This window comes from Rosa chinensis, chromosome 2 (genome assembly GCF_002994745.2).
Source record: "Rosa chinensis cultivar Old Blush chromosome 2, RchiOBHm-V2, whole genome shotgun sequence".
Taxonomy (NCBI): domain Eukaryota; kingdom Viridiplantae; phylum Streptophyta; class Magnoliopsida; order Rosales; family Rosaceae; genus Rosa; species Rosa chinensis.
Window position 1 is genome coordinate 6,696,704 of NC_037089.1, and position 22,555 is coordinate 6,719,258.

The 22,555-nt window shown below is 36.8% G+C and overlaps 2 protein-coding genes and 1 long non-coding RNA gene across 4 annotated transcripts; 1 reads left to right on the forward strand and 2 right to left on the reverse strand.

Annotated features, from left to right (window-relative positions):
- Positions 1 to 4,858: 4,858 nt before the first annotated feature.
- On the reverse strand, positions 4,859 to 8,473 carry LOC112191013 (zinc finger CCCH domain-containing protein 64). Its single transcript, XM_024330542.2, has 10 exons — positions 8,315 to 8,473; positions 7,956 to 8,229; positions 7,510 to 7,639; positions 7,278 to 7,397; positions 7,039 to 7,156; positions 6,488 to 6,936; positions 6,044 to 6,329; positions 5,875 to 5,968; positions 5,570 to 5,715; positions 4,859 to 5,319 (listed from the first exon to the last, which is right to left on the reverse strand). Exons 1-10 carry the CDS (start codon positions 8,387 to 8,389, stop codon positions 5,191 to 5,193), a joined length of 1,821 nt encoding a protein of 606 aa, XP_024186310.1. The 5' UTR covers positions 8,390 to 8,473; the 3' UTR covers positions 4,859 to 5,190.
- A 7,273-nt stretch (positions 8,474 to 15,746) lies between these two features.
- LOC121051975 lies at positions 15,747 to 16,206 on the reverse strand. Its single transcript, XR_005807673.1, has 2 exons — positions 15,921 to 16,206; positions 15,747 to 15,843 (listed from the first exon to the last, which is right to left on the reverse strand). It is a non-coding gene; the product is annotated as an uncharacterized LOC121051975 (long non-coding RNA).
- A 2,017-nt stretch (positions 16,207 to 18,223) lies between these two features.
- LOC112187734 (pathogen-associated molecular patterns-induced protein A70) lies at positions 18,224 to 19,518 on the forward strand. 2 transcript variants are annotated; one of them, XM_024326638.2, is made up of 2 exons: positions 18,224 to 18,642; positions 18,769 to 19,518. In XM_024326638.2, exons 1-2 carry the CDS (start codon positions 18,412 to 18,414, stop codon positions 19,429 to 19,431), a joined length of 894 nt encoding a protein of 297 aa, XP_024182406.1. In that variant the 5' UTR covers positions 18,224 to 18,411; the 3' UTR covers positions 19,432 to 19,518. The 2 variants fall into 2 exon arrangements, with proteins under 2 accessions (XP_024182406.1, XP_024182405.1); XM_024326637.2 differs by having other exon boundaries at positions 18,233 to 19,518.
- The last annotated feature ends 3,037 nt before the right edge of the window (positions 19,519 to 22,555 follow it).

Consider the following 22,555-nt stretch of genomic DNA (forward strand, 5'->3'; position numbering starts at 1 on the left):
GGCAATGCAATTTTATCCATGGTGTCCAGAAAACATTACTAAGGCTTATACTTATGAGGCTAATATAACAATCATCTCAGATCTTACATATCTGATTGATGGCTCTAGAAGAGCACATATTATTGTCTCTTTGCATCCTGTGCCTCCAATATTACCAGAGATGTATAACCTCTCCCTCTCATGGATCTCATTGTATAATAAGAAAGCCGATTGACATGGTTATACCATGAAATGCCACCAGAAGTGGATCATGGCAAGAGAGAAATTAAGAATCAATGTAAATATTGCCCCAACATCCACACATGTGAGAAAATTAAGAACTGGGCATTCAACGCCCTGTTGCCCAACTCAACCAGAGAGGCGTAGTCTGATCCTGATCAAAGGTGTGTCTACAATACACTATATGATGGATCCTTATCAAGCCATTTGTCAAAAAAAAGGCATTAATAATATTAAATTGCGTTGGCTAATAAGAATGCTGAGATTATCACACATCCATGATGTATTGTGCTTATAATAAGTAAAGTTGAAAGCACAATTGTGTTATTCCTCATATTTATTGTTACCTCTTGAGTTTCCATTGAAACTAAATGTTTATTATTATGATTATCTAGGAACCCGATGTTCCTTAAGAGGTTGTTATAAATTGAAAAAATTGAAACCTCAAGTTTTTTGGATCTCCAATTATATGAGGGCCTGAAGTTCCTCCTCTTTATGACTACACATTTATATGTGACACAGAACTTGAGGTTCTCCGCATGATAAAGTTACTTGTTCTTATGGATTGTAGTCTTTAACTCGAAATTTCGAGTATATCATTTTGACCAGTAGTTCAAAATGAATTTGGTCTATTCCAATTGTCAATATTTCACAATTGATGTTTACTCAAGCTAAGATAACACTCATATCATGAGTTGTAGATCTTGATTTATGGCTCCAAATGAGCTACTATCATGTTACCGAATTTGAAATATTGTTGCATTAATTGCCTCCTATATGGTTGGAGAAGACTTTATGCCATCAGATATATACTGTATCGAATTTTCTGCAGTAAATTAAGGCATATGATGTCATGAACCTGAAGTTCCTTGAACCAAATACACTATTTTGGCATGACCGGTTACGTCATTTTTTGTCTACCATGTTGCATGGAATCACTTACAACTTTGATGATTGCTAATCTTACTCACAAGCAAATTGTTTATTTACATATTTGCGAGTTGTCACTTTAATGAGACAATCCTCCTGCAATGAGGGGGAGAAAAATTGTTCCTGAAGAACGATATGAATTGGTGTGAGATATTTATCCACCGTCTCATTTTGATTTTGGGAAATATCTAAGCTAGTGATTTGATTAAAGATAATGACAAAATTATATGCTAAATGCAAAGACCATCTGCTTGGGTTAAAGTCCCTGAGACCAACCATACTAATACAAACAATGTAGACTCCATTTGATTTGTGGGATGCAAGTGTATCCAATTGACATGGTTCTTCTGAAGAGATTGTCATTAAACAATATCACAGCTCCTAATATGGCTACACATACAAGGGGTGTAAGTATGCCATTATGAAATGATGTCTTAGTGATACAATAATAAATCAATATGGTTGATGCTAATGGACAAAACATTTTTGACCTAAAACTTGGTTTGGGTTCGCCACCAGCCAATGAACATCTTCACTCCAAAGAAATTGATAGATTTTTGAACGCATCTTTTGAGCATGGTCAAAATAAGACAGCCTTCCCACCGTTAGGGGGGAGGAAAGACTACTGTCATTTGAATAACGGCGTGAATTTATGTGGAATGTATCCACCAGGTCTAAAGTTTTAAGCTCCCAAAAAGGGAAGATTATACAAGCCCTATAATGCTCTACATGAGATTATAAGTAAAGAGATCCACATTCACTACATGATTCATCTATGAGAGATGATTGTCTTAGAAGTGACAATATATGCCCCAGAAGTGGCATGGGTACCCAATATCAATAAGCTTATTACAGCTAATGCATACATATAAGAATGTGTGGGATCTATGATTAATGATCATCGATGATAATTTACATATGGTAGCTACCAAAAATCATTAAGGCTGTATTGATGCTATACCACGTTTCATTATGAATGTCGACAAAGTATATTATTGGCCAAATTGGAAAGAGTCAATTCCAATGAAATTGAATATTTGAAACGTGATGAAATACTTAGACCTTTAACCCTACATGGTAAAAAAGGGTATTAATTAAGTGAAAATAAATCACTATGACACAATGTCTATTTATCGAGACATGAGATTATGAATATCTTCCCTTATAGGAATGACAATTTTCTATAAGTACGGTGTTACATATAACTGTTATATTGACGAGAGATTTATGGCACGTTGTCATTGTATATTATGAAGATATTAAAGACACATTGCTAAAAGCAAAATCTCAAAAGTAAAGTGTCATTATAAACGTATTGCTTATCAAATCCTCAAGGGATTAAAATACATGAATAATTCAAATGCAAGTCCATGAAAGGTTTGAACAAGCCTGAAGCTCACTCATGGAATCAAAGAGTCTAAAGCTAGCTCATATATACTCATTCCGTTATAGTTAACGTGACCTAAATTGCCTCAATGAGTACTATGACAAGACTACGAAATCGAATTCAAATTATGATTATAATGTTGCAACATATTCTAACTTTAGAGCTTTAATTTGAAGAGCTTAGATGAGATGTATCAATACATAAAGATATTGATATGTATGGCTAGGTATGCCATGATGATTTTTCAATGTTTTAAACTATTCAAAGTTAAATATGTCAATTTCATTATATTGTCTAGCTTTGTTAGTATTGCTTTAACTTTTGCAGGTATGAAAATTTGTGATGAGCCCCTATATGCAAAGCACACATGGTCTCACCTCAGTGATAGACACATCAAACCACTATATCAGGGGGAGACTCTCATCAGGGAGAGCATCCAGAAGTACGCTACCTAGGACATATGCGCGTTGTGCTCTTTTTGTCATTCGACCAGGGTTATTTTTGTCCCACTAGATTTTTGTTACATGACAAGGTTTTTAACCAGGCAACAATAAGCACATCCAATACTATCATTCATTGGTAGACATCCACGGGGGAATGTTATAAATATTATTATCTATGTGGATGTCCACGTAAATACTTATTAGTTATGTATTTTGATGTAAACTATATCTCTATATAAAGGAGGCTAATGAAACTGAATGAGAACACTTCTACTTCCTCCCAACTTTTCTCTTTTTATCTTTCCTCTACTATATAACAGTCATGACCAATATTTTAAACGTTGATCAGTGATCACGACGGCTGACCATTTGGTCATTGCCGAAACTCTGGAAATCAGAATTTGAATGAAGTAGAAATTGGCTAAGATGATGAGCAAATAATCAAATTATATATGATCTTTAATTTGATTCTTGAACACATTCCTACACATGGCGGCCGCAGCCCTTTTTCGCTTGCATCATTCAACATACAATAATCCACAAAAAAAAAAAAAAAAGAAGAGAGATGAAGAAATCTTTAAAAAGAAGCCTCTTGTCCACCAAAATTGGAACTAAATTGAATAATGTAGACATGGAAGCATATGTGGAGTGAAGATGACAGAAAACTACATAGGCCGAATGCTGACATATTCAAAGAGAGAAAATAGACATTTAAAAACCAGCATTTGGGTTTACGGTTTACCTTAATGGGACTCATCCTCATCTTTGAAACAAAGACCATCTGGGGTTAGTGGTTATCCATATTACAGCCATAAACCTACCCTCCGCACTGTTAAAAGTGACAAAACAATGACATTGATTAAGCAACATTTGCTTTGGTTCTCGAAATTGACACTAATATGAAACCACATTAGGGCCACTAGTTCGAGGCTTTTGGTGTTTACTTGGTTTGAGAAAAATTAGTTAGTTATTTGGATCAAATTCTTCGAATCTACTCTTGAATCTTTCTACCATCTTGGTTTCCTCTTCTTTGCTATCTGTACAGTTCCTCCAGTCAGACCTGTCAGCCTTGTTCAATAAACCAGCCATAACCTGCAAAATATTTCATTTGACATGGGTTTCAACCTTCGTTTCTGTCAAGAATGTTCGATCTCTGAAACTTATGAGCTAAATTCCAATTACGGAATTGCACAAGCAGCATGTATAGAAATCATATCTTAGGATATGCATCTGGCACAGAGGATGGTGGGTTCTATATCATTTTGATTCTAATCATTGAACCTTGGAGAGAAGAAGCATAGTGGACGACGATATTTTGGACCATGAAGGGTCATTATGATATTTTGGACCATGAGAGCTTCCAGAAGCATAGTCGACGACGATAGTGCTGACCAAGATTCGACATTTGCCGATATTCATATATCGGCCGATTATTTCTTTTTTCTGTGGTAGATATCCATCTCAAGAAATGCTCTTTCTTATCGATATATCTCAATATAGTCAATATATCCTTAAATATATCTGTCATGGCCAATATTTTAAACGATGATCACGACTGCTGACCATTTGGTCCCATTTGGTCATTGCAGAAATTGTGGAAATCAGAACTTGAATGTAGTAGAAATTGACTGAGATGATAAGCAAATAAATTTGATATAGTTCTATGATTTGATTCTTGAACACATTCCATCACATGTCGGCCACAGCGCCTTTTCGCTTGGATCATTCAATATACAATAATCCACAAAAAAACAAGGAAGAAATCTTTAAAAAGGAGCCTCTTGGCTACCAAAATCGAACTGAATTGAATAATGTGCTTTGATATGGAAGCATCTGTAGGGTGAAGATGACAGAAAACTACAAAGGCCGAATGCAGACATATTCAAACCAAGAAAAATAGGCATTCAAAAACCAGCATTTGAGTTTAACTTGGACTCATCCTCATCTTTGAAGTTTGAACAAAGACCATCTGAGGTTAGTTGGTATCCACCTTACAGCTACAAATTTAACATCACCACCGTGAAAGTGACAGAACAACGACATAGATTGAGCAACTTTTGCTTTGGTTCTCAAAATTGACACAAATATGAATACTAAGGAGGTTGGTGAACCTCACCAGTAGACAGTGAAATCGCAAAGTACATTTGAAATCACATTAGGGTCATTAGTTCAAGGCTCTTGGTGTTTACTTTGTTTTCGGACAAAAATTAGTTAGTTATTTGGATCAAATTCTTCGAATCTACTCTTGAATTTTTCTACCATATTCGTTTCCTCTTCTTTGCTATCTGTACACCTCCTCCAATCAGCCCTGTTAGCCTTGTTCAATAAACCTGCCATAACCTGCAACATATTTCATTTGCCATGGGTTTCAACCTTCATTTCTGTCAAGAATGTTCAAATCTGAACTATAAACTGAAACTTATGAGCTAATTTCCAAATGATGGAATTGCACAAGTAGCATGTGTAGAAATCATATCTCAGGATATGCATCTGGAACTGAGGACAGAGAGGATAGTGGGTTCTATATCATTTTAATTCTAATAATTGAAACTGGGAGAAAAAGAAGGATAATTACAACTTATGAGCTTACCTCACGTCCAAATTGGGGTAGGAAATTCTCGCTCTCCTCAATTAAATGTGATAGGACTGTACCATCAGGGAGCTCAGCATAGAAGAAGCTAAAATTTCTATCAAACTGGGTCCTCAACGATTTTCTCCCATCAGAACTGTTACTGACTGCAATAAAGTGAAACACCAGTTAAAGATACGGTAGAAGCTTACTAATATTTGCTCCTCAAGGGCTCATGATTATACTTGAGAAAACTACTTTTATGGGAAACAGAACTCTTATAGTTATATAGAAATAGAAATATTGACAACGCACTTGAATCTTACATTTTGTGGTCGTAAATTTGAATTTGAACCTGTCAGCAGCTAAATGAAAAAATTTTTGAACACTAGCTGCTTTGGCTGACGGAATAGGAACGACCTACACAAAAGAACAATACTGTAACTGATCAACGCAGAAAACTACTTTATAAACATTTGCAACATAGATCCTTACCTGAAGATTGGCATGAGTTGAACGTTTTGAAGCCCACTCAAAGAAAACTACATCCTTGTCTTGTTTCTTATAAAACTTTTTAAGACTATCCTGGAATTTGCCGAGCTCCATCTCACATTCGGAGGGTAGAGAAAGGGTATTGGGTGAATGCCCAATAGGGATTAGCAATACGTGGTCTTCAACAAGTGGGCCTTTAGCAAGTGCACAGTAGTAATGCTCCCCTAAGCTGATAAATAGATGAGACTCTATTTTGGAGCTTGACAAACAAAACCAGCACTCTGTCGACCTGTAACTCACTAGCAGGATAGATAATCAAAAACATAGTGCAGAATCATGTACTTAGTGTTACAATAAAAAAACACCAGCTTGAAGCCCTCTCACTAGCCTTCCCAGTAAGCATAAACCAAAAAAATAAAACAGAGGGGTGACACTCAAAACACCAACCTGGTAGCATTTCCAGTGCGTCTTTTGTGAGAATTGCTTTCACCTTCATCCTGTAAGCTGTGCTTAAATTTGCAATCAGTACCCCTTTCACACTTTCCTTTGTTCATAAAATCGAAGCAAACACCTCTCAAAGATTGTTCTCTTGCATCCATGTCATGTTGAAAGTTGCAAGTTTCCCCTCGTGGACAAGAACCGGAGGACACAAACTTAAAGCACAGCCTATTACCATCTCCAGCTCCATGTTTCTGCCTTTTTTGGGAGACATCATATCTCCAGTACTGTGAATCAGAATCAGAAACACTATCACTAGACCTCTTTGCACCTTCTTTCGCATTAGCTGTTCCCTTGATATACATGTATGGAGACAAGGTAGTGTTTGGCGATTTTGTCTTAATTTCAAGAGCAGACATAGTAGATGCTGGAGTAGGAGAAAGCGCATGAAGAAATTTCTGAGAAATGGAAATCCAGTGTGTTATAAAATGCCATATAAAAAATATAACTATTAACACATACTGATCAATGTTATTTGAAATTGTGCTCAGAATATAAACCTGCTTGTCTCTGTTTCCAACTGGAGCAAGACCTATGAAGCGGGTGACATGCACAGCATCGACATTGGAGTAAGGCTCACGCGCATAGAACATGCCTTTTGTGCCTGCAACATGATAGCTAACACAGAAGACAAACTTTGATCAGAATCAGAGGATCAATGCGAAAACTAAACTTATTATGTTTGCTATGCAGGCCATTATATAGAGTACATGATGCAATAATCTCCAAAATAACGTACCGTGGTTTGATCTCGGCTGCTAACTCTGCCACAGTAGAGTCAGTGCCAAAAGGCTCAGAGGCTCCAGGAGGAACATCAGATGTACCTGCTTTATTTGTAACCCCACTTGGCCATTTGTTAGTAATGATCAGTCAAGGAAATCACAAAAACAGTCCAGGCAGTACAAAAAAAAAATAACAACTTCTTTTTCTCTCCAATATGTAAAAATTAACTTATAACAAAGCAAGGATATGTTAGGAACAAGTCAACGATCCCAGGATCTTCAGCAATTGCTCGCAATGCATCAACATCATCCTGACTGTAAGTCCCAAACTGTTGACTATCAGAAGATTGCAGACCAGACAAATACACCACCGATAACCCTACATATGAGTGCATCATTCAGTTATAAGCAGAAATGACATAGTGTGGCGTAACAACATATATGCTACAATCCCTAAATTAGAATTGACGTGATTCCTAGTCGAACCGATCAACAACTAATCCGCTTCTAAGCAAATAATAGTAAACCTAAGCTATAAACTTTGAACATTACACTCAGCTTAGCACAATACTACTGATAAACCAAAACTGAAGAAAACTACCGAAATCTATTTAACCTCAGTTTTCAATTTTCACTGCTGAATCAGTAACTTAAAGAGAACAATGTGCCTGAGAGTAACTAATTTTTTTTTTTACCGTGGAAGGTGAATTTGCCACTGCCTTTCAGCCAGTAGAGATTGCTGCAAACCTTCAAGCCGTCCATTTTGAAGCCTTGGTTCCCCGAGTCCTTGGTTGCCGCCAATAGAAACTTAGTGGCGCCGACGCCATAGTCGCCGATGAAGTAGGTCGGGAGAGGAATCTCGGCCCGGCCTTCGATGTAGCCGGTGAACTCGTCGAGCTGGTCCGCCGAGTCGGGAAAGAACTGGCCGACGCAGAACAACGCGTCGAAGGGACCGGCCGATTTGTTGACCTAGAACGAGTTAATCACAGTGTCAAATTACGAAATAAAGAGTTGAATCAAATGCGAAAAGAGGAAAAGAGAGAGAGAGAGAGACCGAGACGACTCGTTTGAAGAGCTGCTTGAGGTTGCCGGAGATGTCGCCGCAGAGTAAGATTTTGGGAGGAGCCATGGCGGTGAGAGAAGAAGAAAAAGCGGGATTTGGAGGTTGAAGACGGGTGAATCGTTTGAGAAGGTTTGTTTTGATTACTGTAAATCTAAATGGGCCTAGTTTCGAAATAAAAATTGATGGATCTGATCTGGTTGGCACTTAAGGTTCTTTTATTTAGAGCCCGGTGGTAGAGGGGCTTATTGGGCTTGGATTCAAGGTTATTCTTTTAAGTAACGTAAATATTTTATCTTTTTATAAAAATTTCAACCTGTCTTAGACCAGGCAGGTTGAGTTGGTATCTTGGTGCATTGGGTTTAGAGAAGTGCTTCAGGCTTAGGGCCTTGGGGTTTATATTAGGGTTTAAAGCTCGCCCTTAATCCTCAATCATTAAGGGAATGTTTATTTATTTTGAATGGGAGGGAATGATTACAGAATAAATTTATCACTGCGTTTACTAACACATAAAGGAATCAGAATGCTTCTGGATAAAAGTATTCCTCCGTTTACTAACACATGAAGGAATCGGAATAGGTGTAGGTCTCACCTCCTTATAAGGAATCAATTCCTGAATACTCAAGAAATTGATTACGAAGGGAAGAGATAAGTTTATGAATCAACTCCTCCGGAATCAATACCGATTCTTTTTTTCTCTCATTTCAGTTGTTTTCGATTTATGATTATTTTTCATTCTAAGTAAGTAAACGTGTCATAAATTAGTTATGGAGTCTGATTTTTCTATGCTTCTTCAACTAATTAAGCAAGATGACATTGACCATCACCATTTTGGAACTTTGCTTAGAAATTGCCAAAATTTGTTTCAACATTTCTCTTCCATACAGTTTTAGCATATCCTTAGGGAAAAGAACATAGTTGTTCACGCCCTTGTCAAGGCTAGTGTCTCAAATTCACTTAAGATTTTGCACTCTTCAAAGACCTCCATCCTTTTGTGATTGATATTCTTCTAGATGACATAAATGGAGTTTCTAGTCCTAGAAATTGCTAGTTCTATTAGTTAGTTTTTGTCTTTTTTCTTGGGCCATTGGCCCCCATTGTACCAAAAATGTTAGTGACGTAATAGCATGTACGTCATTTAAATCTAAATTTAGTAGACAAATTCAGGATTTTATCTTATTTCTCATTGTAGGTGCATGGGTTTCTCAGAAAAATCACTACCTAAATAATAAATGAACAATACAGGCAAGAACGCCTGCTAAAAAAAAAAATAATTCGAAGATAGGAAAAAGATTAGTTGATACAGCTAGTATTACATTTTGGTGAAAGAGAACCATGCTTTTCCAAATTTCATTATGGATGAGGCTCCCTAACTACTTCTTTGAGAAAGTGGGCAGCTAGCTAGGGTTACATTAAAATACGAAGTGTACGTTTACACTCAATACATAAATCCTAGGGCTGGGCACGGGCCGGGTTCAAGTTATCATCTGCTGGGCCCGGGACCGGCCCGTTTTTTACGGTTCGGGCCCAAAGCCCGTTTTACACTAAATAGGGACCGGCCCGTTTCATTTCGGGCCGGGTTTCCGGGCTTTCGGGCCCAAAATACTTTTTTTTTTCTTTTTTCTTTTTCTTTTCAGATCTCGGCTCTCAGCCTCTTCCAACCTTCCTCTTGCTCTTTGGTGGTCTGGGAGGACGAGCATATGTCGGAATCGGCCTTCCCATCAGCAGCCATGGTACAATCTTAATAGGGAGAGGAAAAATTATATCAGAAACACCCGAATGAACTGAAAATTTACTTCAATCTACACTACGAACATAAATTTACTTCCACATAAAAGTACTTAGATTCTAAGCCATCTTTACTGCAATACCGCACAATTCCACACTGCTTCATATACATATTGAAGACAAAAGCTCTAAAAACAGTGTAGAAGTTTTTCAATAGAGTTCATAATCATTCAAAAGTTAAAACCCCAACGGAAAAAAAAAAATTAATTAAAACAAGTACCTTCAGCACGGCACACTGATTCAAGATCTCGCATCTTAATCCCTTTTCTAAGCCCAAGTTCATCTTCACCTCCCAATTCAACACCAACCTGCTTCTCCCCCAAAACCTGAAACAACCCACCAATCAATGAAATGAACAAGAACACTCAAAAATCCATGAAAAATTCAAAACTCAAAAAAATCAAGAACCCAACTTGGAATCTAATCTGGGCACCGATCCATTTTCGGAATCGACCCGATTGACGTCGCTCTTGGGAATGGCTTCGTCGGAGCCAATAGCGAGGGCGGTGTCGCGGACCTAGACGGGGAGGCCGTAGTCGAGATCAAGGATGCAGACTTGGCAGACTGGACGTCGCTCTTCGATTTCTTGGCGAAGCGGAAGAGGAAGATTCGAAGAAGAAAAGAGGAGGAGGAGGAGGAAGAAGGAAAAATTGAAGGAGAAGGAGAGAGGGTATTTGACGCGTGGAGAGAACTCATAGAAGAAGAAGGACGCGTGGAGTGAATAAAATAATCAATAAATTGGTATATACGGGCCTTACGGGCTTTTTGTTTCTGAAAACACAAGGCCCGGGCCCGGACCGTTTTTATTTACTTCAAGCCCGAACCGAACCGTTTTGCGTGAAAAAAATTTAAGGCCCGGACCGTACGGCCGGGTTGTGACGGGTCGGGCCGGTCTTCCGGGCTTTCGGGCTAAAATGCCCAGCCCTAATAAATCCTAAAGGTAGTACTGAGGCAGGTGCTCCCATATTCACAATATGTAGTTGTCCATGAAGATGATGATAAGGGTTTCTTCTAGTCCATTAAAATGATACCAATTAGGGGGGTAGCTACGAGAATGGAAAAATATTCACACTCGATCATAAATAACTCAACAGATACTACTGGCCTAGGGGTCCATATTCATATAATTGTACTGGTGCAGCCTTCATCGTCAATGACGACTTATCTGCACCATGTAATAAAACTTGCGTCATTATGGTGAATCACTAAATTGGTTTTGGAGTCTGATTCTCCTGTGCTTCTTCAACTAATCCAGCAAGATGACATTGACCTGTGTGCTTTGGAAACTTTGCTTAGAAATTGCCAATATTTGTTTCAACATTTCTTGTCTATACAGTTTCAACATATCCTTAGAGAAAAGAACATGGGTATTGACGCCCTTGCAAAGGCTAGTGTCTCAATTTCACCTTAAATTTGCACTCTTCAAAGACGTCTAGCCTGCGTGATTGATATTATTCTAGATGACATAATTGGAGTTATCAGTCCTAGAATGACTGCTAGTTCTATTAATTAGTTTTTATCTTTTTGTTTGGGCCTTTGGCCCTCATTGTACCAAAAATGTTAGTGACTTAATAGAACTTATGTCATTTAGATATAAATTTAGTAGACAAATTCAGAATTTTGTCATGCCTCTCATTGTAGGTGGGTTCCTTGAACAATCACTACCCAACTACCAAAATAATAAATGCAGAATATCCGCGAAGAACGTTTGCTACAAAATAAAAATAATTCGAAGATAGGAAAAGGAGTATTAATTTGATGCCGTTGGTATTACATTTTTCGTGAAAGAGTACCATGGTTTTCCAAAGTTCATTATGGATGTGGCTCCCAAACTTCTCTGAGAAAGTGGGTAGCTAGGGATAAATTAGAAAGTGTACGTTCACACTCGACCATAAATCCAAGAGGTAGTACAGAGGCTCCCATATTCCAATATGTACCTGTCCATGAAGATGAAGATTAGGCTTTCTTCTGGTCCATGAAATTAATGATCCCAATATACTAGCGGGGTGGAGCTAGGAAAATGAAAAATGGAAAAATGTTTACTCGTGACCATAAACAGGCACGATCAGTGGCGGAGTTAAGATTTAACTTTAAATTGGTCACTTATAAAATATCAATATTTTATAAAAAAAATAAAATAAAAAAATCAAAGTGATTTGTTTAAATTGTCTAAAGCAATAAACTAATAACTATATTAAATTTTTACAACTACATTAATTTTTTTGAAAATTAATTCAAAAATAGAACTAAGTATTAATAACTTAATATGCAAAAGAATAATATGTATTACATATAAAATATTCAGACCCAAACAAAAAAAAAACGACAAAAACCAACTAATGAGTTTTCGAACCTAGACCAAATTGTTGCTGACTAAAACAGAACCCACGGGGCTTGGCCTACCAAATGGTAACTACTCAGCCCAGCATATATATATATATATATATGTACGTTGGCTATATACTTCCGAATTTAAAAAAAAAAAAAAAAAAAAAAAAAACTCATTGGGTCACGGGACCCACTGACCCCAACTGGGTACGACTGGCCTCGGGGCCCTGTATATTCACATTCACATTCATATAATTGTACTGGTCCAGCCTCCATCCACAGTGCAAAGATTGTCAGTGACTTATCAATTTAATCTGCACATGCTCCTAGCAAGTGTGAACCTGCAGAAACATTAAAGCTAAATAGATGCGAAAATAAAGACCTTGACTCTTGAGTCTTGACTCTTGACGCAGCTGGTCTTGGTCTTTCTTTCTTTCTGTAGATTCGAGCACATGCTTAATATCTCTTTTTATTTACTGGGTCTTTGCTTCGTGAAAATCGGCCTAATATTATATTATGTGGTGGCTCTTTTACTCTATTTTCTGTGCGTAAATGATTAAAGTTTCTGGGTGGAAGTAACCGATGAAGTTCTGCTGAATCAAAAGTCGTTCAAAGCCCTATATTCTGTGCTTTCTTTATAGACAAAAGAAAAGTGAAAGAATCCTCTAGTTTTTGTATTTGTCGCATGTATGGGTCACAGAGCTTTTGTTCTGTGCGAGAGTAACAATTATCTGCAAATCGTGCAATGGTTTAAAGTTGGGACTTGCGAAGCAACTTGCATGTTCATATTATATATTAGGGAAAAATTATGTTTAGTCCTTATACTATGACTCTATCATTGTTTCATCAGTCTCATACATTCTAATTTAATCTGAAAAGTCTCTGAGGTTACAATTTTCGTCTAATAGGTCCTCACAGTTAAGATTCAGTCAAATTGGGCCTTTAAGTTGCTGACGTGGCAATCCAAGTCACGCATCTAATTGTGTGCCACGTCAGCCAGTTAACGGAGCATTTAGACGGCGATGACCTATTAGATAGAAATTGTAACTTCAGGGACTTTTCAGATTAAATTAGAATGTCAGAGATTGAAACGATGATAGAGTCATAGTATAAGGACTAAACAAAATTTTCCCCTATATATTAACACACAAACGCACTAACAACAGTGATCATGAAAAAGAAGAAAAGACTTCATTCAAAATAGACATGCATAAGCATCATGAAGGAAGCCCAAATTTTTCATATCCGCAATTACAAAGATATATTAATCAGGTTTGGAACCACAAGTCCACAACACATCAAATCCAACGAAAGCTAGATAACAAGCGTAGAAAAACTTGATTTTTTTTTGTTTTTTTTGTTTTTGTTTTTACTATAATACATTTAGGAGCGGAACCACTAAAGGGTCTGTAGGGTTTCAGACCCCCGATCAATATATTGAACATAACAGCTAATTAATACATTAAGGGTGAGGCTATTCCCACCCCACTAAATGCTTTGTTCACCCTACAATTATATTTTTATCTTGAAATTTCCAATTTCACCCTCAAATAATTCAAATAAAAAAAAAATATCACCATTGAAAATGTGAAACTGGAAAAGAAAAGAAAAAACACACCATCATGCTACAATCCTACGTCTTCTAGTTTATTTTTACTCTTTCAGTTCTTTTCCTCTTCTCTATTCTTCTCCCTTCATCAGCTACTGTGACGTAGAATCACACGAAGTAGAACAAAATAATACTAACCAACAATTCTTTTCACTTGTTGCTATAACGTGAAAATTTTGTCTAACTAATTGCTTGGTAGGCTAGCGATGAAGAAGATGAGATGATTTTTTTTTTTTTTGTGTACAGAAAGCTGAGATGATAAAATAGATGTCTGTTGGGTAAAGTTTTATTTATTGATAAAATTTATTTCTCATTTTCATTATTTTTCCTTTAATAATTGTTGCTAAAGACAATTTTGGGATTTTAAAGAAAAAAATTTCATTATAGGGTGAAAAGAGTGTTTAGTAGGGTGGAAATAACCGCACCCTACATTAATTATGTATATATGTAAGTTTTTTTGAAAGCTGGATATATGTAAGTTAATATAATAATATGTCTTAGCAAATCGAAACCCCAGGTTGCACAGTAATAAATATTATACTAAATTATAACCTTAAGGGAAAATGGCCCAAACAGTGTCACACTTTTTTGCCATTCTCATTCGTACCTCAGCTTTTGAAACTATCAAATTGGTATATGAGGTTCTCACCCCGACCCAATTTTAGTATCTGGAGCCGTTAGCTCATCCAAAATTCAAATGTGCAAAGGCAATCTTGTCTATTCAACCTTCGTTCTCTCTCTCTCACTCCCTCCTTGTTCATCATATACATATGCAAGAACTCTATCTCTCTCTCTCTCTCTCCTTGTTCATCATATACAAATGCAAGAACAAAGAAATCTCATCATTTACTCCCACATTAAAAAAAAAAAAAAAAAAAAAAAAAGGTTCCAATTTTCATATTCCCCAATTCTCTCTGTTTCAATACCAAAACAAACAAAGATCAATTTCAATTTTCATCGTTATATCAATCATCAAATTATAAGAAAACAAGAACACAAAAATTTTCTCACAATGTCGATCAAAATTGAAATCCATGTGTCGAATAATAGTCTGGTTTATTAAATTTTGAACAAATTCTGCAGCATCGTTCTCTGATATTAGATATAACCCACAACCTCTCACTTTTAAATCTAGTCTCTTTATTGAAACTGAAGCTTGAAGTATTGGTTTATCAAACAACCCACCAATTGCCCACCTCGTGGTTCATAGCAACAAAGTCCATATGAACCAAACCTAAAGTCTAGGAAGCTCTGAAAAACTAGTGAATTTTCACACCCAAAATTGGTCTGAAATTCACAGATAGTCGCCTCTGATTCCCAACTTTGTCGAATTTTTCTTTCTCAAGGATTTCGAAAACAAGAAGTAGAGCAAGTCCAATCCACGAACAGTTACTATCAGATAGCAGGACTGCCCAGCTCGTTCTTTTATTCCTTTTTTTTTTTTTTCTTCTTTCCTTCCTACCTTATTCTTCTTCTTCTTCACACCCAAACTGACCGGGTGCAATAGTCGTTTAAGGTTCCTAATCTCAATGTGAAATACTAAACCTTTTCTCTCTCCCACAGGTGCCATAGTTGATTAAGGTTCCTAATCTCAGACTGAACAACAACATAATCACCATATTTAAACATCAAAATATGGATCAATCCAATAAAAATATACACAATTGAAACCAAACTCAGAAAAGCAGGGGAAGATTATAAAAACACGAAACTTGGGCAAGAACTGGGGTTGGAGCACTAGGGTTGTACCATGGAGGAAACATTCAAGGTTTGATTGCATTGACCCTTTGTAAATCACCTGAGAATCCAACCAAAGTTGAATAAAGGAACAAAAAGAAGAGGAGGATAGAAGAGAGAAAGGGCGAGATTGTACACCTAGCGTTGTTCCCAATTCCAAACAGAGACGTGATCAGAGGCATCGATGGTGACGAGCCATGGATGCGTGGGATGCAACTGAATCTTGACGATCTTGTCATTCGTCAGCTGGAAAGCTCTTAATCGCAACATTGATAGGAATGGATCGGAATCGATTTCTCAATAGGCTCAGATTAGCAACACATTATGCCCTAAATGGAGAAATGGGTGGAGAGAGAATAGACGAGCTTGCAAGAAGTGTTTTGCACCCTAAAAATCGATCCAAAGTTCAAAAAGAACATACTAGAGATAGTAGACGAAGAAACAGCAGGGAAAAAGAAAATAAATAAATAAAGGGTAAATTGGTCATTTTATGGTCAAAACATGCCAGCTGGCAGCCTTCGTAACGGAGCTAACGGATCCAGATACTAAAATTAGGTCGGGGTAAGAACCTTAGATACCAATCTGATAGTTTTGGAAGCTGAGGTACAAAAGTTTAGAATGACAAAAAAGTAGAACACTGTTTGGACCATTTCCCCTAACCTTAAAGCATTGACCTTTAAAAAAAAAATAATAAACAACCTTAGCTGACCCGGCCCCCAGGTACATATGTAAGTGAGAATCGAACCTATGACTTTTATAATGTTAGAATTATTCTTTTGAAAAAAAAAATAATGTTGGAATTATAACTTACTAACAGATCAGAGCTCACCGACAAGCATTGACCTCTTATTATTATTACTTTGGTCAAAAAGAGAGGTAAGAGCATTTACCTCTCATTTATTGTTTACTAAAATTCATAAGAATTCATTTCTTGGGATTCAATTGTAAATAAGGAAATTTTTTTTTTTTTTGAAATTTACCGTCCCTTAACATTGTTAAACTTGTTAGGGTTTGTGGTTAATATTTTAGATTTGAAGTTTCATCAATCATATTAGGGGTTGAAGAACAACTTTTATAAAGAGATTGCTTGCTATAATTGAATAAGTCTAAATAAAAATGTTGTGAAGTTTATTTGTTTTGTTTTTAGTTATATGTTTAATTATGTTTCGGTCCCCTCAAGTTACAAATCTTAGTTCCTCTCCTGAGTACATTCAACTAGTATTACATAAATAAAATAGGTCAACTTTATAATTTACCAATACATTTGATCAAAAAATATATATATATATATAATTTACCAATACATAAGCACATGCATCCAACCGAACATGAAATTATTATAAATGATTATAGTTATTTTTGAACCCTAAACTCTAAATTTAACGTCGAAAATCAGGTTAGAATTGAATAAGTAGTACTGATCGATCTGCCGTCCAATTTTGTTAGCTAGACATTAGACAATACACGATGCTGTTATTACTGTCTATGCATAGTCATGGCGTGCTGCCTTGCCCAGTCCGTACTAATAATACAAAAATGTCCATTGCTTAACCTAGCAGCCAGCTTAGCTTCCGGACAAATCTCAGTTTCGTTTCTATGTTTCTAACTAGCTTGCAAAAGTCTTGCACATTATTCGATTGCATTCTGATAATAAGTCAAAGCTAGTTAGGTTTCAGAGATTTATTTCATTGTATTCTGGTGACTTTGGTCTTATGTAATGATTTCACATGTTTGGTGAAGTCTGTGAATAGTATTCTTTGGAATGGATACAGTGATACAAATCTGATATCTTGCAACTTTAAAGTGATCAAACTAATTTATATTTTTACCAAAGTGATAAAATGTATAGAAAATAGCTCAAATATCTTTGTTGAAACAATTATGTTAACATTAAAAAATTAGTCTATGCATCAGTAGTCAAAGTGACCAATCATCTATTAGGTGATGTCAGCTCTTTGTAGTCAGCATTTTTTTCTATAATCAAATTATGCAGTTAATGTTATCCAACCGTCTATTTATATTGGTGCAAGTGTATGTCAGTATTTTATATTTATATATTTTTTTTATCCTACCAATTAGTGTTGAGAAAACAACTTTGTTGATTATGATTACAAATATAGTGTATATATGTTGTGGATAGGGAGCAAAGACGTTTTCTCCATGCATAATGCTCATGGCTTGGATTTACATTCGTACTGATATATTAGGGTAGTCCTCTCAAATTTCAATTTCGATCGATTAGGATGGAATTGTAATATAATAAGATTGTTGCTTTCAGAAGGTGGGTATATCATATATGATCCCCTTTCTCTTGTCGTTACTGATCTTTTCATCATCAAGGAAAATATAACCGAAGGTTAAAGGTGATACATCAATGTCAATATTTGATATGGAAAAACCCGTGCCGGGTGCTAACTGGTCCTTTTATCCTTTTCATGTTCTCGTACTGTATAGCCAACGAAGAAACGTCGCAACATCAATAGCTACTTAACGTCCTCCCTTTGTAAACGCCGAATAATATAGAAAGTCCCTCCATTTTCAACAACCTTTTTTCTCTATCTGCAACAACACTAGTCACATAAGCAAAAGCAAAAGCAAAAGGAGAGCGAGCGACCAAACCATAGCAGCTATGTTGGCTTTCATGCTCAGCTGGCTCACACCCACCTCCCTCTTCATCTTCCTCAACCTCGCCATCGGCACCCTCGTCATCTCCCACCGTTTCTGCAAAACACCTCAGCAACAACCCCAACACGACCAGTACGGTAGACCGCCCTCGCTCCTGGAACGTGTCAGGTCGTTCGACTTCTCCCACTACAACTTCCAACCCGATCACCCGGAACCCCATCACGTAACGGAAAACCCGACCGGATTAGTCCGGACTCCGTCATTCATGGAGCGGCTCAGGTCCATCAACTTTTCCCACTACAACTTCCAACATCACTACCCGGAACCCGAACACGTAACGGAATACCCAGCACCGGACAACCCGACCGGATTAGTCCGGACTCCGTCACTCATGGAGCGGCTCAGGTCCATCAACTTTTCCCACTACAACTTCCAACATCACTACCCGGAACCCGAACACGTAACGGAATACCCAGCACCGGACAACCCGACCGGATTAGTCCGGACTCCGTCACTCATGGATCGGCTCAGGTCCATCAACTTTTCCCAGTACGACTTCCAACAACCCGACCCGGAACCCGAACACGTAACAGAACACCCAACCGGAATAGTCCGGACGCCCTCGCTCCTGGCCCGTCTCAAGTCAATGGATTTCTCCTCTCTCTACAGATCCGACCCGGAAGCTGAAGATCTTCATCCGACCGAGGCCGATAACCCGAACCCGAAACCGAAGCCGACGCGAGACCATATGGTTCATCGGAGCAAGTCGGACAGGGGTCATGAAGGTTCGGAAATCCGACCCGAAAAGGTGATAAAGAAGTCCGCCAGCGAGAGAGGATTCGAAGAAAACGAGGGAGGTGTCCGGCAGCGAAGGGGGGTGGAGAAAACGATGTCGTTTGGAGATGATGAAGAAGTTGACGCGAAAGCTGACGACTTTATTAACCGGTTCAAGCAGCAGCTCAAGTTACAGAGGCTCGACTCGCTTTTGCGTTACAGCAGAAATGCTCCAGAGAAACTAAATTAATCTCTCTTTTTTTTTTTTTTTAGTGTGAATTTTATTTCTTTTGTTTTGTGAACCATTTAAAAAATTTGAGGAGGTTTCTTTGTTTGACGGTGTTTTGGTAATCTAAGTCTGAAGATCTAGAGCTATGCATTGTAGCATTGGTAATTTGGTGTTCATTGGTGAGCCCAGAGATCAATATGAACGGTGATGGACTTCATCATCTAAACTGGGATTTAAATTTGCTCCCCACCAATATTTTGGTGGTGATACCATCACTCAACACAAAACTATCATGTGTTATAAAACACAATTATTGTTAATCATGATGTTTTATTAAAAAATAATTTCAATTAATTCTATATAATGTGTCAAGTTTTAATAGGAGAGTGATATCACCACAAAATAAAAGTAGTGAGCAAATTTGAATCCTCTAAACTATAGACCAAATTTTCTATTATCGAGAGTTCGTTGGATAACGCATTCATACACATTCAATGTTTCTCCGAGAATAATTTTGTTTTTAATTACATTGAAGGGGAAGCCACCCTAAACCGAAATTTTTGTTTGAAGCACATGAAACTAATATAAAAACAATGTATATCTTTGTGCATGGAAAAGCGCACAGCTTTTGCTGTATAATACAATTTCTCCTCAGAAATTGGCCATTGATGTTGTCCAAAGTGCAACACTGTGGACTTGTAGACTTGTAGTAAAGAAAACCATAGTTGAGACTTTTTTTGTTTTTTTGTTTTTTTGTTTTTACTTTATCAAGGGAAACTCAAATGTTTTATAGGCTCAGAATAAATCCCTTCAGCGGATATGAAATGCTCCAATTATGCATTACAGCTAGGGCTGTCACTTGGTTTGGTAATTACCAAACCGACCGAATACCAACCGATATTTTGTGTTTGGTAAACTGACTTTTTAGTAATTGAGACCGATAAAACCGAAATCGAAAATTACCGAAAAAATTGATTTGATTTTGGTAAATACCGAATTTACCGATTATCTAAATATTAGCTTTATATACTATAATTTTCAATACACATACATGTATATTAAGAAATAAACATAAAAACTTTCATAATAATATGAACATTTCTACATATACTACACTAATAATATATACACTTTAAGTAATCTCGTCAAAGATTGTTAAATAATCTAGTTTTATTGAAAATTGTTCAAACTTGATGTCATATGTACAAAATAAAGCTCTAATAAGTAGATGAATACAAAGTTTATGACTATAAAATTGAAAAACCTATTATTGTTTATTCTAATTTATATTACAAAAAATTAGTTGTTTTAAAGTTGGTAATACCGAAAACCGAAATACAGAATTTGGTAAACATGATTAAAAATTGAAACTTTTGGTTGGTAATTGGTAGCTCAATTTTGAAACCGAAAGCTTTGGTTTTGAAGTTGGTAATACCTATAACCGATTAGAACCGACCGAGTGACAGCCCTAATTGCAGCATAGTGTCTAGCCACTTTGACATCTTCAGGATTCGAACTTAAGTTGGGGAGCACACCCAACTAAGCAAGAGCCATAGTTAAGATTTGAGATAAGGTTTTTCAACCAAATTAATTATTTAAGTGGCAGTTACTGGTCTTTTCTTAAGGCATAACATTTTGAGACTTCTAATTTATTGTTGTGTCATTAATTATTGTCATGTATGTCAACTCGAGGGCTATCAATTCCGACATGACCCGATAACACGATTCGAAACCCGCACGAAATAAAGCGGGTTGAACCCGCACAATTAAAAGGGGGTCGGCCACGGGTCAACCCGCCAACACGAAGTGAACCCGTATAACCCGATTATGCTATACTTATTCTTGAAATTTTGGACTTTGGGAGTATTTGATCATATGATTAGATAATTTGAAATATTTTGCTTTATAATTATTGGATTTAATTATTTATATTCTTCTTCTTATAGAGTTTTTAGTGAATTTAATCAATTTATGAATTTTTTTTTAGTTAAATGGATCGCATCATTAACCCTTAAATAGATCATTTTGTCTAACACGACACGACCTATTTGTTAAATGAGTTAAGTGGGTTGGAAACAGGTAACCCGTTTAATAAATAAGTTGGGTTTAAGTTTAAATTTTTGACACGATTATTAAGTGGATTGGGTTTGAGTTTGTATCTAGCGACACGACAAATACTTTAACCCGACACGATCCATTGACAGCCCTAGTCAACTCTCCGGTAATCTATTTTATCATTTTATGGGTTGTTTGTTGAAGAATTTATATTTTCCTTGATCAAGATTTTTATATCCAATTTTTTTTTTTCAAAAAAGAACTCCTTTACTCGTAATGGGAGGTTGAAACTTTAGAACTTAGAAATCGAAATAAAAATTTTCCTTCCAACTTTTTTTTGGAGTGGAATTGATTATCCGACACATTTGAAAGACACCAAATTAAATTTCTATGGTGCTATTGTATCGCATCCTACCTCTTAGACCCTACGTATAGATGTTGATGTCTTCTATAGTACTATAACAAAAAAAAGTCGATGTCAGGACATGATGAAACCGAAAAGCAATTAAGACGCACAAAACGTTACAATAAATGTCTAGGTTAATATTTCAAATCGGCATGCAAAACTTCTACTATATATGGTGATATAGCGTGTAAAATAAAGGGTTTTTGTCCATTTACCCTATAAAGGATTTTTTTCCTACTTACCCTATTAAGTTTTTTTAATTCCCTCTTACTCAATACACTCTAAGGGACTCTTCCCTAATACCCCATTAAATTTTTTTTTTTGTTTTTAATTTTTTTTTAATACCATTTTACCCCTCACCCCTTTGTTACTTAGAGAGAGAGAGAGAAACCATATGAGACTTCGCCGGAGCCCGTCACCGGCCGCCGGATTCCGGTCAACTTTCGCCGGATTCCGATCACCAATCGCCGGATTCCGGCCAACTTTTGCTGGATTCCGACCAACTTTCCCCTAATAGACGTCTATTGCCCTCTAATAGACGTCTATCAGCCATGTATTGCCCCTAAATAGACGTCTATTGCCCCCCAATAGACGTCTATCAGCCATGTATTGCCCCCCAATAGACATCTATTGCCTCCCAATACAATAGACGTCTATTGCCCCCTAATAGACTTCTATTGCCCC